Source organism: Saccopteryx bilineata, chromosome X (assembly GCF_036850765.1).
Source record: "Saccopteryx bilineata isolate mSacBil1 chromosome X, mSacBil1_pri_phased_curated, whole genome shotgun sequence".
NCBI lineage: Eukaryota > Metazoa > Chordata > Mammalia > Chiroptera > Emballonuridae > Saccopteryx > Saccopteryx bilineata.
Genome location: NC_089502.1, coordinates 42,670,947 through 42,689,182, shown reverse-complemented (window position 1 = coordinate 42,689,182; position 18,236 = coordinate 42,670,947). Strand labels below are relative to the sequence as shown.

General features: G+C 40.3%; 3 protein-coding genes and 1 pseudogene across 5 annotated transcripts in view; 2 read left to right on the top strand and 2 right to left on the bottom strand.

The window, feature by feature from the left end:
- The window catches only part of VSIG1 (V-set and immunoglobulin domain containing 1), a 34,876-nt gene extending 33,296 nt beyond the window's left edge, over positions 1-1,580 (top strand). The window contains exon 7 of the mRNA XM_066249295.1: positions 96-1,580. Within this exon, the coding sequence (XP_066105392.1) occupies positions 96-426 (331 nt within the window). The 3' untranslated portion in view covers positions 427-1,580. The remainder of the gene's footprint in view (positions 1-95) is intronic.
- Positions 1,581-6,557: 4,977 nt separating this feature from the next.
- On the bottom strand, positions 6,558-16,468 carry PSMD10 (proteasome 26S subunit, non-ATPase 10). Of its 2 annotated transcripts, none has more exons than XM_066248934.1 (5): positions 16,298-16,467; positions 12,647-12,745; positions 11,281-11,427; positions 11,020-11,186; positions 6,558-7,474 (listed from the first exon to the last, which is right to left on the bottom strand). In XM_066248934.1, exons 1-5 carry the CDS (start codon positions 16,409-16,411, stop codon positions 7,321-7,323), a joined length of 681 nt encoding a protein of 226 aa, XP_066105031.1. In that variant the 5' UTR covers positions 16,412-16,467; the 3' UTR covers positions 6,558-7,320. The 2 variants fall into 2 exon arrangements, with proteins under 2 accessions (XP_066105031.1, XP_066105032.1); XM_066248935.1 differs by having other exon boundaries at positions 7,340-7,474; positions 11,099-11,186; positions 16,298-16,468.
- Positions 14,172-14,271, bottom strand: LOC136317912 (U2 spliceosomal RNA; annotated as a pseudogene).
- Positions 16,469-16,587: 119 nt separating the features above from the next.
- ATG4A (autophagy related 4A cysteine peptidase) overlaps positions 16,588-18,236 on the top strand; it is a 63,738-nt gene continuing 62,089 nt past the window's right edge. For both annotated transcript variants that reach the window (XM_066249955.1, XM_066249954.1), the window contains exon 1: positions 16,588-16,719. In XM_066249955.1, the coding sequence (XP_066106052.1) occupies positions 16,710-16,719 (10 nt within the window). In that variant the 5' untranslated portion in view covers positions 16,588-16,709. The remainder of the gene's footprint in view (positions 16,720-18,236) is intronic.

Here is an 18,236-nt window from a genome sequence, read left to right as displayed (position 1 = left end):
ACTGAAACCTAAGATCACTGAAGCTACAGAGCCTGTGGCTCCACATAAAATGTCAAACCCTAACTTGGTCTTCCCTGGGCCTTCTTCTTTTGCAGACCAATGACAAAGAGAGGTACAGAGTTCGAGACAATGCCACCTGAAGATGTTATCCAACTAGAAGCGGCACAACCTTCCTTCCATGAGACTGGCCTCGACACCATCCTGGGGGCAGATCATGGGCCTATGTCCAGGTTTGAGCCTGACCTGGAGTCTGTCCAGGAGCCTGACCCAGAATATGAGGCTGACACGGTGTCTGAGCTTGAGCCCGAGACTGAGCCTGAGCCTGAGCCTGATGAGCCTGAGCCCGATGAGCCTGAGCCCGAGCCCGAGCCCACGATTATATTTGAGCCCTTGTGTGATGAGGAAAAACGAAGGAATAAGTCATAGACTTGTAGCTTAAGTACAGTGTTTATCACTGAGGAACCCAATACTGGCAGTTAGATTTCAGTTGACCTGAAAAATTGCCCACTACCTCCCTCCATTCTCACCAACCCTCTTCTAACAAGGTGCTTCTACCATCAATCCAAAATAAGCAGATCTAGATAACTACTACTAAATAAATACAAGGGTTCCTGCATTATAAGTAAAAAGTACTTACAAATTTACTAACTCATAAGCATTACTAATGACAAACCAAGTGATTTCTAATTAAATTTAAAGTGTTTTTGTAACAACAACTATGTAGTAGTTCAGAAAATCTTATTTCTTTATTTTTAGCTACTCTTTGTTACATCCCACATGCATACATGACAAAGTGGCTTTAATTGGATTCAATATTATTTCTAGGATTAGTTCAGGGCTCCCATTTTCACATTGACCACTAAGAAAATAATCCACCACCACCTTGTCACAGATTGGGAGAAACTATTTAAAAATTCCAGAGGAGTCTATGTCAAGGGTCCATATTGATTGGCACATAGCATTTAAAACATCTTAGAATGTATATTTATCATATTAGATTTCCAAAGGAACCACCTTGCTATTCCATATCTGAGGATAGCATTATTTTAAAATAACCTGATTTTTAAATGCAAGGTAATGTACAAGCAAACAATTCCAAATACAATTTTCCTTCAATGAATACAAAATATTGTATTATAAGTGATGTACTATTTAGCTTTGAATGAGCTATTTTGTTATCACTGTGTCTCATGATACCTACTTTGAAAGAGTCAGACTAGGAAACTGTTCTAAATGAACACTTACAATCAATTTTAGATAATGTGAACTAATTACTCAGTCTGTTTTACTCTTGGGCTATTCCACATTAATAAAGAGATATCATTCTTGTATGTTAAATAGTACCTAAAATGTATAGATATCACCTCTTCTTCACCTGTTAAAAAACTCTTCCATTGATCATATTTCACCCACATCCCACCTTGAAGAAATTTATAGGTAGACTTTTTCAATTGTGTGATGAATCAGGTTTTAAATCTTATTTTAAGGTACAATAAATAATATTCAATAAAATCTTAGTTTAATGATCCTAAGGTAAATCTTTTATAGGCAACTTTATTTGACATTTGCTTTATGTAAAATAAAAGGCATTTACTTCAAGTGTACAGTTTGATGAGTTTTGATGTATGTATACACCCGTGAAACCACAACAATCTACAGTATTTCCATCACCCCCAAACATTTCCTATGCCCCTTTGTGCAGTCACACCAACACGTGGACCTAGAGAACAACTGATTTGTTTTCCATCATTTACAGATTAGCTTTCACTTTTCTTGACCTTCATATAAATGAGATCATACAGTATGAAATTTTTGTGTCTGACTTCCTTCTAAGGAGAATCCTTTTTAAATGAAGTAATGAATCTCTCTAATTTATCACATCTAGACTTCTGCATAGAGGACTTTCTTAAACTGTAGAGCCCTTTCTGTATAAATCCTACCTATACACTAACTGAGGTAAAGTCTTTGTAGGTTTTGGGGTAGATTGATATTGAAATTCACATTACACTTGTTCAGAGCCATGGAGAGAAGAGATAGCAAGCTTTAACTTATGTATTTTCTTTGATGTGTGTGTTAACTTAGGTAATCACATAACTTCCTGGAGTATCTATAATTATATTCAGGCTAAATCTATTATGATATATGGTATCTTATGGGCATAGGAAGCAAAATGATGGTTTTAATGATGACCTAAAATTTACAGATTAAAAACTAAATACCAGCAGTGTAAAGATCTGAACTATCAGAATGCCAAAGTAGCTGGAATTCATTTTTCCTTTCCACTTTTATGACAAAGGCAAGTCACAAGAGATTGATCTATATAATAATCAACAACTAGCCCTGGCCGGTTGGCTCAGTGGTAGAGTGTCGGCCTGGTGTGCAGGAGCCCCAGGTTCGATTCCCGGCCAGGGCACACTGGAGAGGTGCCCATCTGCTTCACCTCTCCCCCTCTCCTTCCTCTCTGTCTCTCTCTTCCCCTCCCACAGCCAGGGCTCCATTGGAGCAAAGTTGGCCCGGGTGCTGAGGATGGCTGTATAGCCTTTGCCTCAGGCACTAGAATGGCTCCGGTTGCAACAGAGCGACGCCCCAGATGGGCAGAGCATCGCCCCTTGGTGGGCATGCCGGGTGGATCCCAGTCAGGCACATGCGGGAGTCTGTCTGACTGCCTCCCCATTTCCAACTTCAGAAAAATACAAAAAAACCCAACTACACCCCCAAATTTCTGATGGATCAATGCTAAACAGGATGGAAGGCACTCTTGGTGGTCTTATAGAACTCCATCTTTATCATCACTATTCTGTTCAAAATACTGAGGAGTTGGATCAGTGGTTTTTAATCTTTTTTGAGGCATGGATCACCATGAGAATTGGTGAACATCTCCAGACCCCTCTCCATAGAGAAATTCTTATACACACAAAGTGTCATGTACAGTTTTAGATAAATTACAGATAGCCTGAATCCAAGATTAAGAACCAGTGACTTTGATAAAAAGATGGAAGCACACAATAAATTTTTGGATGACCTACTCCTAGGGAGAATGGCTACTATACTGTATGACGGAATCATTACAAAACAATAGCCTGGAAACTGAGCTGAAAATAACATAATGAATTTGACAAGACTGGAGGGAGAGGTCTACATTTAAAAATAGAGAGTACATGTTGCCCATGCAGAAACCCTACCTGGGCAAGGTTGGAAAGTAGGTAAGGTTAATATAAAATGGTATTTTTGGATCTCTCCTTTCAGTGCCCTTCCTGGCTTTCTGGCGTCTTATTTTCCAAACATCCAGGATTCTCATGTTTCCATTAGCTCAGTGATGCACTCTGCTCTGCATCCCTCAGGCAGGATTCATTGCTCAGGACCCTTGCCACCCTTTCAAAAGGTTATCTGTCCTTGTCCCGTGAACATGATCTTTTATCACCCAGTGATGTCATTCAGGCTGATAAGAACACAGGTCTCTTAGGAGTAAGAGACTCTGGAACACAGATAATTCCTTAATCCAAAGAATCTAAATGGTGGGACATCAAGGACTGGAACAGTCCAGAGGGGAGTTATTTGTGGAAAAAAGAGACTTCTCAGCCCCTCCCAAATCAAACTATATGGGTTACCATCAACTTCACCATAAAGCCACTTTCCTAAATCTTCTTTTATTATATACCTAATACACCATATATTTACATTTGCAATGAATCCTGAGACCCTATTACATATGGGATAATATTTTCACTAAAACTTACTTGGGCAGGAAAATGAACTTATGTTAAAGAGCTTTTAAATAACAAAATATTTCTGCTTACCAGTGGCTTAGAAAATAAGTAATGGAATAGGTCATTACTTAAATATTCTGATTAAACTCCAACTAAATTATTTCAGCATAATTCCTATTCAGAGAAGGTATTACCTGATTTATTTTGCCATAGGTAGTTAAAATTTAAGTGGGTATTCCCAACCAAATTATAAACCAGCCTTGGGCTTCTTAATCATTTACTTCTCACCTCCCAAAAGTATTTCCAGAAACTTCTGTCCTCTTTTTGTTTCTGCATTCAGCAAGTAGGATATGTTAAAGTCAACAAAACAGCTTTTTGACTGTAGGTCTTTATTCTCTCCCAACCTAATTTGTTTAACCAGTCATCCATGGGACATTTATTGACTGGCTACTATGAGCCAGGTACTATGGTTGACGATACAATGGTGAGCAAAGTCAGAGCCAGCTCTTGTCCTCAGGGAGTATATAGCTTTGCTATGACAAGTTCTTGCATGTTATCAACAGTGGTGTGTGTTGAATATAGGGGAGGAAGGCTGAAATTGGTACTGCAAATTTAGTGATCTATAATGAAAAGGGACTAAACCATATTCACTCTTGACCAATAGCTAAGAAAACATGTACACTGATACCTCCTCTGTCCTATAGAATACCAAGTAACTTTTCCCCCAATAGTGTATGCTGAGTTTAAATCTACAGCTCTTTCACTGGCCTGTGTGTAACACAAGTTTGATGAACTTTCAGTAAGAGATAGAAGAGCTGGAAAAGAGCTTTGAGATCAATAGTACTCAATCTTTTCTAATCCCAGGGCACCAGAGGGTGATAACACAGACAATGGCTCACTCCTGACAATGATGGGTGGAGGTGGTAGATGATGCAGAATTACATTCTTGGTTGGGAAGATAGGAAGGGGTAAATGTAGTTTTGAACAGTTGGATCAGCCCTAGCCAGCTGGCTCAGTTGTAAAGTGTCGGCCTGATGTGTGGATATACTGGGTTCAATTCCCAGTCAGGGCACACAGGAAAAGCAATCATCTGCTTCTGCACCCCTTCCGCTCCCCTCTCTTTTCCTCCTGCAGCCATGGCTCAATTGTTTGGAGCACATTGGCCCCAGGTTTGAGGATGGCTCTGTGGGGCTTACACCTCAGATACTAAAAATAGCTCAGTTGCAATCATGGCCCCAGATGGGGGTTGCTGGTTGGACTGGTTGGGAAGCATGCAGGAACCTGTCTGTATCTCCCCTCCCCTCAATTGGAAAAAAAGAAGAAGAAAAAAAGCTGGATCATTGCTATATATACCCAGCCAACCCTAGGGGAAAACCTGAGTGAAGAGAGGTAAAATATTCTGCCTGAGATTATACAAAGTCAAGACTAAACTCCAAATTCTGATTCTCACTGTAATGCTCTTTCAACTGTACCAAACTACTGATTTCAATGAAACAAACCCAAGGTTTAGTAATGAATGGTTGTTTTACAATGACTATGTGCTGGAAAACAGGTCTCACAAAAGGTTAAAACCAATCAATAAAGACTCTATCTCCTCTTTGAAGCTTTAAAACAAAAAATTTAGAGATAATAATGAAGGCAATTTTATCAATATTCAAGGCTATCAATATCCTTAGTTTATACAAATCAGTGATTTAAATATGGTTAACAAGCCACTTCATTTAAAATGTCAATGGCCTACAAATTACCTGAGGCTTAGTTCCATCTATATTGCTTATTAAAGAACTAGGATGAGTTTTCTTTTACTTCAGACAATGAATTCAATATTTATGAAGACTAAATTCCTTCAAATTTAACAGGCTGTATTAGGTATAACTTTAAACATGCTAAAAAATATTGAAAAGAAATTATTTCCCCTATTATCAATTTCATCCATGGTATTCCATAAAGTTTAGTCCCATTAAAAAGCGGCTTCCCTGATTAATATTTGTAAAGATGAGCACTCAAAATATTTATGTAGGAAGGGTTTACAAATCAACATAGTTCATGTTTACAAAACTCATTTTAGCTACTGCTCATTAAATTTCTGACCAAAAATTAATGTAAGTTTGTGGACTTCCTTACTTTAAGCAATGTTTGCAGCATAAAATTCAACTTAAAAAATAATTTGAAGAGTCACTTGGTCATTAAATTTTATGACTAGTAATCAATCATTTAAGAGTATTTCCCTAAATTGAGATAAAGTTTACACTTGTTAATTTCCTTTTACTTATTTACTTATTTTTTGTATTTTCCTGAAGTTGGAGGCAGGCGGGGAGGCAGTCAGACAAGACTCCCACAAGCGGCTGACTGGGATCCACCTGGCATGGCATGCCCACCAGGGGGCAATGCTCTGCCCATCTGGGGCATTGCTCTGTTGCGGCCAGAGCCATTCTAGCACCTGAGGCGGAGGCTGTGGAGCCGTCCTCAGTGCCCAGGCCAACTTTCCTCCAATGGAGCTTTGGCTGCTGAAGGGGAAGAGAGAGACAGAGAGAAAGAAGGGGGGGAAGGGGGGAAGAAGCAGATGGGCGCTTCTCCTGCGTGCCCTGACCAGGAACCAAACCCGGAACTTCCACAGGCGGGGCTGATGCTCTACCGCACAGCCAACTGGCCAGGGCCTACACTTGTTAATTTCTTTTGGCTTTACATTTACTGAGCAATTCAGAAGATTACTATTTTTAAAGATTTTAGCTTCAGTTCAAGCTTTACTGATTTTATTGATTTTAGAGCTACCAAAAACTGAGAAATGTCTTTATGAAGGACTTAAGGCTTTAGTGGGCATTGAATTGATTTGAAAGAAAAATTGGGAGATTCTTTCAAATTTTATTATTTTAATTTCTGAAACACAAATCAAAGTACATTTTTGTAACAGCATGTTAAAAAGCTTTACATTTGTTTCAATACAGGATGACAATATAGATACTTTACAACTTCCTTTTTAAAAACAACATGTCATGGAGGAAAACAGCTCATTAAAAAGCTATATCGGTACAGTCTATCATTTTTCATTATTTTAGTGCTTATGAATGACAAACATGGACTAGCAGGCCCTCCAACTGAAAATTTGGTCCTCTGTCTGAGGTATATAAGTATTCCTCCTATAACAAAAATAAATTAAACATACTGTTGAAAAGAACAGAATTTTTGGTATAGACCTCTGAGTGAGCTTGAAAAACGAGTTGGGATGTGTTTCAACTGTACACAAGGAACATTCTAGAATCCACTTAAAAACATGTGGCAGAACAACTAGCCCGAGGCTAATTGGGATTGTTCTGCCTCAGAGGGGGACAGGGTGCATCAAGTCTCACAATAGCCACACAATCACTTTCTCAAAGTTAACAAAAATTCTACCTAGAATATACAACAATAGTAGAACAATCTCAACAGTTTTCAATGCCTGGAGCAAAATTTAAGCTTAGAATAAATATCTCAGCAGGAACAATATTCAAAATGTTTATAAGACTTTAAAGGTGAAAAAAACTTCATCATTCATAGGTGATGTCTTGTGCACAAGTACATTTGTTTCCAGGACACCGGGGAAAACCACAAAATATACAGAGTAAACCCAAGTTGCTTAACCTTCCACCATTCCCTTGAGGACTAAACCCAGACCACCTCTGGCCACTTGAAGGGGTGTCTTTTCTTCTTTATTCTCAATGTAAATACTTGCTCCCTTGGACACCAGCAGTTTTGCTTCTTCCACTCTCTCCTCATCACAGGCTAAGTGTCTGAAATTGAGGACCACAAATACCGATAAATCACCTCTAGTTCTACATAATGGTTAGGATTTCCTGATTGGTATGCTAAAAGGAAAGTCATTAAATCAGAAAAGGAAAATCAACTTGCAATGGGAAGTGTTTCTAAGTTAAAATTCAGTGAAATAGCCTTATAATACCAGATCATAAACCATAATTCTGGTCCTACTACAATAAAAGAAGGGATCTAAATGTCAGCCTAAGAAACAACTTATTTTACTGAGATTAGAAGTAATTTACACCAAACACACATGCAATCAACCAGGGTTTGAATTTAGAAAAGCCCCTACTGAGATAATCCGCTAGTAGGAATTTGCATGGTTTATAGTTCGGAAAAGCAATTTAAAAGAGTTTATCTCATTTGATTTTGTAAGTTAGCAAGGTATTTTTTTTTTTTTTTTTTTTTTTAGCGAGAGAGAGAAAGAACAGACAGGCAGAAAGGGAGAGAGATGAGAAGCATCAGCTCATAGTTGTGGCACTTTTAGTTGTTCATTGCTTCTCGTATGTGCCTTAACCAGGGGCCTCCAGCTGAGCCAGTGACCCCACGCTTAAGCCATCAACACTGCACTCAAGCTGGTGAACCTGCACCCATGCTGGCAACCATGAGGTTTTTAACCTGGGTCCTCAGTGTCCCAGGAAATGCTCTACCACTGTGCCACCACCTGGTCAGGCTAGCAAGGTATTACTATCACCATTTTACAGCTGAAATTGTGACAGCTTAAAGTCTGTGCCTAGGATGACATGACAGAGTAGTAATTGAGGAAGAGAACCTTATTCTGCACTTATAGTTTGCCAGGCAGGGTATTAGACATTTTACATGTTATTTTATTTTAACCTCACAACAATATAATGAAGGAATTAGTATCCTCCTATTATAGATGATGAAATTAAGACTCAGGAAGGTCAAGTAAATACTCCAACTCATTTTTTAACATGATTAGTAATTGAGTTTGTAAATCCTAGGCTCTTAACAGACCATATATGCTTGACTTCTAGATTTCTCCAGGCTACCCTACCTTTCTTGTTATGGAGAAAAGGGCAATATGCAAGTCTTTCTACATGGAGTCACTCAGAGCTACAGAGAAAATTTTACAAATAAGAGTTAAGAAAACATTTTTTTAAAAGTTGATTTAGCCTGACCAGGCAGTGGCGCAGTGGATAGAGCGTTGGACTGGGATGTGGAGGACCCAGGTTCGAGACCCCGAGGTTGTCAGCTTGAGTGCAGGCTCATCTGGTTTGAGCAAAGCTCACCAGCTTGGACCCAAGGTCACTGGCTCGAGCAAAGGGTTACTTGGTCTGCTGTAGCCCCACGGTCAAGGCACATAGAGAAAGCAGTCAATGAACAACTAAGGTGTCACAATGAAAAACTAATAATTGATGCTTCTCATCTCTCTCCGTTCCTGTCTGTCTGTCCCTATCTATCCCTCTCTCTGACCCTCTCTGTCTCTGTAAAAAATAAATAAATAAAAAGTTGATTTAAAGTTAAACTAGAAAAGAATGAATAACACTTTGTACTAAAAATTAGAAAAGAATGAATAACACTTTGTACTAAAAAGAAGACTCGAAATTTCTGTTTCAAAAAAAAGGTCATCATTCAATGAAGAAGAAAAATGGTCAAATACTGCAGAAAAAATATCAAAGTAGATGAAGGCTTCAAGTCATATGCATAAATATGTTCCAAATAGATTTGAATTAAAAAAATGATGACAATAACTCTCAACTAAAACTCATGCTACAGTAAAATACTGGTGAATATCTAACAAATTTTAGGGTGAGGAAAGACTCTCTAGTCATGAGGGGAGATGAACAGGTTTGACTACATAGGTTTGAATTCTGTTATTTAAAGAAAAAATCATGAACATGAAAAGACAAACTGGAAAAATATTTTCAATAGGTAGAAGGTCAATATTTTTTTTTTTGTATTTTTCTGAAGCTAGAAATGAGGAGAAACAGTCAGACGGACTCCCGCATGCGCCCGACCGGGATCCACCTGGCACGCCCACCAGGGGGCGACGCTCTGCCCACCAGGGGGGTGATGCTCTGCCCCTCTGGGGCATCGCTTTGCTGGGACCAGAGCCACTTTAGCAACTGGGGAGAGGCCAAGGAGCCATCCCCAGCGTGGGCCATCTTTGCTCCAATGGAGCCCCAGCTGCGGGAGGGGAAGAGAGAAACAGAGAGGAAGGAGAGGGGGAGGGGTGGAGAAGCAGATGGGCGCCTCTCCTGTGTGCTCTGGCCGGGAATCGAACCCGGGACCTCTGCACGCCAGGCTGACGCTCTACCACTGAGCCAGCCGGCCAGGGCGAAGGTCAATATTTTTATTATGCCAAGTCAAGAATACAAAGAAAATCAGTAAAAAGAAATTAAGGCCCTGGCCGGTTGGCTCAGTGGTAGATCATCAGCCTGGCATGTAGATGTCCCGGGTTTGATTCCCAGTCAGGGCACACAGAAGAAGCGACCATTTGCTTCTCTACCACCCCCCTCCTTTCTCTCTATCTCTCTCTTCCTCTCCCATAGGCAAGGCTTCACTGGAATAAGTTGGCCCGGGCACTGAGGATGGCACTATGGCCTCCACCTTGTGTTAAAATGGCTACGGTTACAGAGGAGCAAGGGCCCCAAATGGGCACAGCATCGCCCCCTAGTGGGCATGCTGGGTGGATCCCAGTCAAGCATATGGAGGAGTCTGTCTCTCTGCCTCCCTGCTTTTCACTTCAGAAAAATACAAAAATTAATTAATTAATTCCCCCAAAGGAAATACAAAGGGACACAAAAGGTTACAATTTATAAAAGAAATGTAATTCATCATAAGCATTAAAACTATTTTAATTCAGTGATACATCAAAAGAATATGTTCAGTGTTGGCGAGGGGGTAGTAGGCACTCTCAAACTGCTATTGGGAGGGTCCAACGGTCCTCCTCTGGAAGCACTGTGGCAATATATAGCAAGTCTTAAACTGTGCGTATTTGTTGACCCAGGAATTCTACTTCTAGGCGTCTATACTAAGGTAATAATCAGCAATATGGCCCAACATTTTTTGTACAAAGTTGGTCAATGTAGCATTATTTACATATAGTAGTGGACAACTCTAAAAACTTTATATAGTAATATAGGAATGATTAAATTATGGAACATCCATAAAGTGACACTGTATATAGCCTTTCAAAAATATTTTTAAAATACTTAACACTTGAAATTGCTCACGACACACTATGAGGTCAAAAGAACAAGATATAAAACCAGACACACATTATGATCCTATTCTACACAAAAAAGTAAAATATGCAGATGCATATAAAAGACTAGGAGGACAGACATAAAAATGTTATCACTGGTTGATTCTGCATGGCAAGAGAATAGGCATTTTTAATTTTTATCTTTATACTTTTGTGTACTTTCAAATGTTTTTGCCATAAACATGTATTGCATTTATAAGCAGAATGAAAAAAGAAAACGATATGTAAGAATTAGTGTAAGAGGGCTAATGTCAGGTAGAATACAAATGACTGCTACTTGTCACTTACAGAGGAGTGTTACCCTCAGTGTCTTGGATGTTTGTGGATGCTTTGTAGTACAGAAGGATATGAATCATCTTCAAGTTACCCTTGGCTGCCGCCCGGTGCATTGCTGTAGCCTCATAATGGTCCTTCGCATCTGGATTAGCCCCGCCTTCCAGTAACATGACAGCGATCTGAAAAGTCGGAGAAGAAATCGATGCAGGGACTTGTCTGTTTTTGCATACAGGTTTAGAACTCAGAAGAAGTCACCAAGGAATAAAACACTACCTCGTGCCTGTTTTTGGAAGCTGCATAATGCAGGGGAGTACAGCCATTTTGATTCACAGCATTCACTTGAGCGCCTCGTCCCAGAAGGGCTTTTACAATCTCATCCCGGCCAGCAGAAGCAGCAATATGAAGAGGAGACCAGCCGGCCTGTAAAAGAGGCGAGCAGCACAACCCCGGGCCCGGCGGGGCGGCACAGGGGTTAACGCTAACATTCTGGCCATGTACAAAGAGCTGTGTGAATGGTTTAAAAAAACAACATTCTTTCTCCCCCCCCCAATAAGCACTATAGAAAATATGGAAAGCACATGTACACAAAAGAAGAGAAAAACCACCCATAATCCCGCAACACAGAGGTGATGATACTAAAGTCTAATTCTAACGCATTTTCAAATTGGGATCATAGCTTGTAAAATTCTGTGAGCTGCACTTTTCACAATGTCCACTTATCATTTTTGTTGTGAGAATTTTCCTATGTCATTCTTTAGGATCATAACTTTACTGACTGCAAATTACTTTATCACATGCATCCAACTGTTACTCCACTAAATTGCTTTTATTTCTCTGTTAAATGTAAGAGTTACTTCAGTGAGCATCCTTGAAAAGGAATCTTTGCCCTACAAAGAAGTCTTCATCCTTATTTTTCACAAGTCTTATCCTAATATAACCAAAACCATTACAACAAAATCTCTATGTAACAAATACTTAATTCAGGCAATATTTATAAAAATTCCCAACTTAATAAAAAAGGTATACAATATGTTATATATCATTGCCTTGAACTGCATGTTTGCCTTAAATTATAGTGTATTAATGGAAAAACTATTGTTTTTCTAATTGATTTTAGAGAGAAAGAAAGAAAGGCGGGGGGAGGAGCAGGAAGCATCAGTTCACAGTTGCTTTCCACATGTGCCTTGACCAGGTAAGCCCAGGGTTTCGAACCGGCAACCTTAGCATTCCAGGTCAATGCTTTATCCACTGCGCCACCACAGGTCCAAAACTAGTATTTTAAAATAATGCAACCACTAGTCCTGCGCTTGGTAACCAGGGCCGTACTGTGAATCCTTAGTAATAAAGGTTGCAATTTTGGCTCTTGCCAGGTAGCTCAGCTGGTTAGAGCATCATACCACCATACCATGGTTGTAGGTTTGATTCCTGGTCAGGACATACAAGAATCAATCAATGAATGCATAAATAAGAAGAACAAATCAATGTTTCCCTCTCTCTCCCTCTCCCTTCCTCTTTGCCTCTAAAATCTATTTTTTAAAAAGTTACAATTTTGTTTATAAGCTTAATACTCAGGCTTCAGTAGACACCAGTCTGGAGTCCGCAGATAACTGGAAATTTATCAACTCTGCCGAGTACTCACATCATCTTTATCATTCACTGGCACTCCAAGTTGCAGCAAGAATTCAACAACTTCTGTATGTCCTGCTGAGCATGCCCAATGCAATGCAGTTCTGCTGTCCTACAGGGAAAGAGAGAAGCAATAAGATGAACATTCTTTTACAGAAATAGAAGAGCTAAGCAAAGAAAACAGGAAAACAAACAAACAAACACCAAACCCTGTAGTTTGGAAACTAGAAGTGGAGAGCCCTGAATCCTCAGGTAACCTTAAACCGTACTATTACTAATACAGGGTAGAGCAAAATAGGTTTGCAGTTGCAGTACGACACACAGTTTATTCTTGTATTATTATTTATTAATTATTGTATTATTTTAATACAAACAACTGTAAGCCTACTTTTGCCCCACCATCTATAAGAGTGACCAAGGTTTTAGTAACATGGGGAGAATACACTGATGGATATAAGTAACTCTTGAGCACAACACAGCCATGAAGGCAGTATAGTAAGAAACTGATTTGAATGCTTGGGCAGAAATAGAGCCTCGGCTGTTTACTATTATTATAGCATCATTTATATAGTTTTATGTCAGGCACTGTGCTAGTTTTACATATGTCTCATTTAATCCTCATGATCCTGTACAGTGGATATTATCCCCATTTTACAGATAAGGCAGCTAAGACTCCTCAGGGTAGGCAATTTGTCCAAGGTCACACAGCTAGTAAATAAAGTTGGGACCTAAATCCCTGTCTTACTCTGAAATTTTAGATTTTCTAGAAAGAACAATGTATCTTATGGGAAGAAATGTTAATAAAACTAGTTGAGATTATTTGTCTATCCATTTTAAAAAAAACACACCACACACAGAATTAAGAGAGCAACATTAGTTTTTTTTTAAAATAAGCTGGGAGGCCCTGGCTGGTTGGGTCAGTGGTAAAGCACTGACCTGGGTTATCTAAGTCCCAGGTTCAATTCCCAGTCAGGGCACACAGGAGAAATGATCATCTGTTTCTCCTCCCTCCCCCTTCTCTTCTCTCTGTCTCTGTCTCTCTCTCTCCCCCTCTTGCAGCCATGGCTCGATTGATTGAGCCAGCTGGCCCTGGGCATTGAGAATAGTTCTGTGGCGCCTCTGCCTCAGATGCTAAAAATAGCCTGGTTGCAAGCATTGGACCCAAATGGGGTTGATGGGTGGATCCTGGTCGGACACATGCTGGAATCTGTCTCTCCATCCCTTCCTCTTACTTAGAAAAAAAAATGGCTAGGAGTTAGTCATATTTCTCCAAGGGAATCCCTTTTTGCATTGACTATTAATTTCTTAGCCCTATGTAGTTTCAAATATATAAAAAAATAAAGAGAATATAGTAATAACTCATATGCCTATCAAATAGATTTACTATTTTGCCATATTTGCTTTGTCAAATTTTTCCTAGCTGAGATTTTTAAAAATAAATCCTAAATATCATGACTTTTCATCCCTAAATATCTGTGTCTAAAAAACAAAGATACTTTCATACATAGCTTTAAGACTATTATTATACCTATTAAAATGAACACTAACTCTAAAAATAAATGAAACAATTAACATTAACCCTCTATTAAACTGATAAGAACAGATCACTTGATCTTAGCCAGAAGGCCAAGAAGCGATTAACATTTACTAACCTTTTAAAATACCTAACACCCAGTGTGTATTAAGATTTCCCCAATTGTCTCCCAAATGTCTTTTCACATCTGGCCTGTCTCAGACAGGATCCAGACAAGGTCCACAAGTTGCATTTGGTTATGCTACTTAAGTCTCTTGATCTTCAATAGCTTCCCCCTTTTCATGTGATTGAGTTGATGAAGAATGGTTGGAAGTACGATTGGATCTTAATTTAATACTACTAAATTAAGGTAAAACATTAATATTGCCAGAACATAATTAAGATAAATTAGCTGAAGGTAAATCCATCTGCAAGTTAAGCAATAAAGTTAAGTTCCAGGAAAAAAAGTCTCCTGACTTCAAATTGTCTTTCCAAAGATACAAAATGGAGGTCTTTAAGTATGTGACACTGTCTCACTTTGTGCTAAGCACGGCTTGTCAAATAGAAGGCAATCTATAAATACTTTTTAACTTAGTAAGGGCACTATGAATTTTTTTTAGACACTCAGGGTGAAACCATGAGGGTGCTTTGAGCAGGAGTGCAGAAACAAACACTTTACAAAGTCCATTCTCTTCTGTTCTGCCTCTGCCTATAATGCCCATTCAGCCTGCAAGGAAATCCCTCATCCTGCAAGGTTGAACCTCCTTTGCCAACAAGGCCTTTTCAATAATAACATTCGACTTTTCTAAAGGAGATTAAAGCAGGTCTTCCTGTTACATGTTCTGAAAGCACCACATAAACCTTTCCCGAGTTTATAACCACAATTTGTAATCGGACACATGATTCGGGATTACTTTATGCACATCCGCTTCTTCCACGCAACAGTCTTCCCAACTCCTAGCAAATCGTCTGGCACAGAAGACAGGTTCAGTTATTCGTGTTTCATCCAATAAATCACTTGTAAGAGTAAAGACACACATTTTTTAAAAAAGGCTGTCCTCCTCAGGGACATCTCAGAAATCATGTATTTCTGAGAAACGCAGTAAACGTTCTAGAAATACCCAAAATACAGAGAGGTAAGTACTGGACAAAAAACAAACAAAACACACACATACACGCTAAGGTGACCAACTTTTTTTTTTTTTTTTTTTGCATTTTTCTGAAGCTGGAAACAGGGAGAGACAGTCAGACTCCCGCATGCGCCCAACCAGGATCCACCGGGCACGCCCACCATGGGGCGACGCTCTGCCCACCAGGGGGCGATGCTCTGTCCATCCTGGGCGTCGCCATGTTGCGACCAGAGCCACTCTAGCGCCTGAGGCAGAGGCCACAGAGCCATCCCCAGCGCCTGGGCCATCTTTGCTCCAATGGAGCCTTGGCTGCGGGAGGGGAAGAGAGAGACAGAGAGGAAAGCGCAGCGGAGGGGTGGAGAAGCAAATGGGCGCTTCTCCTGTGTGCCCTGGCCGGGAATCGAACCCGGGTCCTCCGCACGCTAGGCCGATGCTCTACCGCTGAGCCAACCGGCCAGGGCGAGGTGACCAACTTTTTTACAATGAAAAGGACAAAAACTGAAGAAACAATATCATAAAAAAAGACATTTTATTCATTGCAACAATAATACACTATAATATGATAAATGCATAATAAAAGCATTTGTAACACTTTATATTGTAATTATGCTTACATGCCTATTAATTTTTAATAATAATTGTAAGAAAAAATACTCATTTAAATACAAACACGTCACATCACACGCAACGATCGATGCTGCATGGATCGAATACGGACATTTACAGATTAGTCTTCCAATATCAAAAAGGACATGTAGGAGGACAGAACTTACAAAAGGACCGTCCTCCCTAAAGGAGGACAATTGGTCACCTTAACACACACACACACACACACACTGAGGTTTGTGGGACTGGCTCTGGCCGCCCAATTCTGAGTGCTGATGTGACCTGGGGTGAGGATGGGGCGACAGGGGCGGGGACGTGGCCCTCAGGGAACCGGCCTCCTCTTGGTTCGCGCCAGGCAACCACATTGGCCTACGTCACAGCTGCCGCCTGTGGAAAGGCCCCAGCGCGGCTTTACCTGGTCGGTTCTAGTGGCCAGGGACTTATCAGCCAGGATCTCCTCCTTCAACTCCTCCAGCTTTCCGCTGTAGGCCAGATTGCAGACCATTAGGTTAGACACAAACCCCTCCATTGCGCTTTCCCAGGATCTCCGCGCAGCAGAACCAAGGATCAAACGTAGTTGGCCGCGACTGCCAATCATATGAAGCGATAGAGCTCCACCAATCATCCACCTTTTTCGTTCCTTTGTTCCTTTCCCCATCGCAGGGTGCCTCTGGGAGTTGTAGTTTGAGCTTAATTCCGGGCTGGGAGGCGTCTTTGCTGCTCTCTTCCACTCTGCCTCTGGCAGTGCCGAACTACAAGTCCCAGGGTCCCTCGCGGCCACCGTAGTCAAGTGGCCGGTGGAATTGGCCCAGGATGACAGCTGGAGAATGGAGTCAGGTACTGGGACCCGCTTCGTGTTGAACTGGGGCGGGTGGTCGCTGTGGGCCATTGAGTCGGCCACGCGAAACGGGTGCGGAATCATGGCAAGAGAGTTATAGGAGACTAAAGGTCCTGCCCCACGGGGGCCCTGACCTGCAGCGGCAGGCGGAAGGGACAACGGTAGGAGCTGAGTACTATCTCCTGAGCTCTTACTGGTGGCTGTGGCCACCCTCTCCCTCCCTGCCGCTGGCACAGGAGTGGAAAAAAGTAGAGATTAATTATTCCGATACCTCGGCGAGAGGCATCAGGACAGAATTCTCTCACAGCGGTGATAGCATATGGCATCACAGTAAGATGATGTGCCAGGGCGATGCCAAAGGCAGGGTGTGATGCCATAAGAGCCCTCGGTGAGTTCATGGCCTGGTGACTTCACAATTTGATGAGGGTCATCTTGATAATGTGGTATGGTGTTGGCCCTTTATTATCGCGGTAATAACGATGACATCGAGACTTTGCTAGAACTATTAAACTAATAGTGTTTCTGTTTATGGAAATCCCAAATAGTGCCATAGCAGAAGAGATGCCAGGCTTATCTTTATCCCGAAGGGCAGTATGCCAAAACTAGGTAACGATAAGACTACACTCAAGAAAGAGACTGATTATGTTCTATTTATCTTGTTATGGCATAGAACAGGGGTTGGCAAACTTTGTGCAAACAGCCAGATAGTAAATATTTTAGGCTTTGCGAGCCAAAAGAGAAAATTCTGGATAATTTGTAGGTACTTAAATAAGAGAAAAAGCAAATTCAACAAATGTTTATTGATGTATTTCAGAATATAATAGTAACAGAGTATCTTTTCTGTAATACAGGACTACTGGTGTAAATAATGAAACTCTTCTGGGTGGGGAGGGGCTAACATTTTGTTTAACTGGGGCTTACAGTCAGTGTTGCCTGTTATCAAAATTGTTCTAAATGTTGATCTGTTAATGCTGACCTGTAATAATATTTTACCTATTTCATTTTGTAAATGCCTTTTCACATAGATAAGGACTACCAAATACTGATATTGATCCAGAAGCATTTATTGTTAATTTTGAAATACATTTTTATTGCAGAATAATTTTACATTTGTAAAAAAGTTGCAAAGGTAGTGCAGAGTTCCTGTATACCCCTCACCCAGTTTTCCCTACTGTTTTTTTTCCTATTTTTAACAGCTTTTTGAGATATATTTTACATATCATAAAATTCATGCATTTCAAGTATATAATTAAATGATTTTTGGCAACTTTACTGAATGGTTCAGCCATCAACATAATCAGATTTAGAACATTTTCACTCCCTGAGTAAGATCCCTTATGCTCATTTATAGTTAGTCCTCATTTCCACTCCTAGGCCAAGGTAACCATGAATCGACTTTCTGGCTCTATAAATTTGCCTATTCATCTAAATAAAATCATACAATATATGTGGTCTTTTTTGCCTGGCTCCCTTCACTTAGCATAATATTTTGAAGTTCATCAATATCAAAGCATTT

Excerpts from the sequence above, each read along its gene's own strand:
- PSMD10 (XM_066248934.1), bottom strand. The coding sequence starts at position 16,411 with ATGGAGGGGTTTGTGTCTAACCTAATGGTCTGCAATCTGGCCTACAGC. Across the intron at positions 11,187-11,280 it reads CTTCCAAAAACAGGCACGAG|ATCGCTGTCATGTTACTGGA; the intron begins GTAGTGTTTTAT and ends CCGACTTTTCAG. Across the intron at positions 7,475-11,019 it reads ACTGAGGGTAACACTCCTCT|ACACTTAGCCTGTGATGAGG; the intron begins GTAAGTGACAAG and ends CCTCAATTTCAG.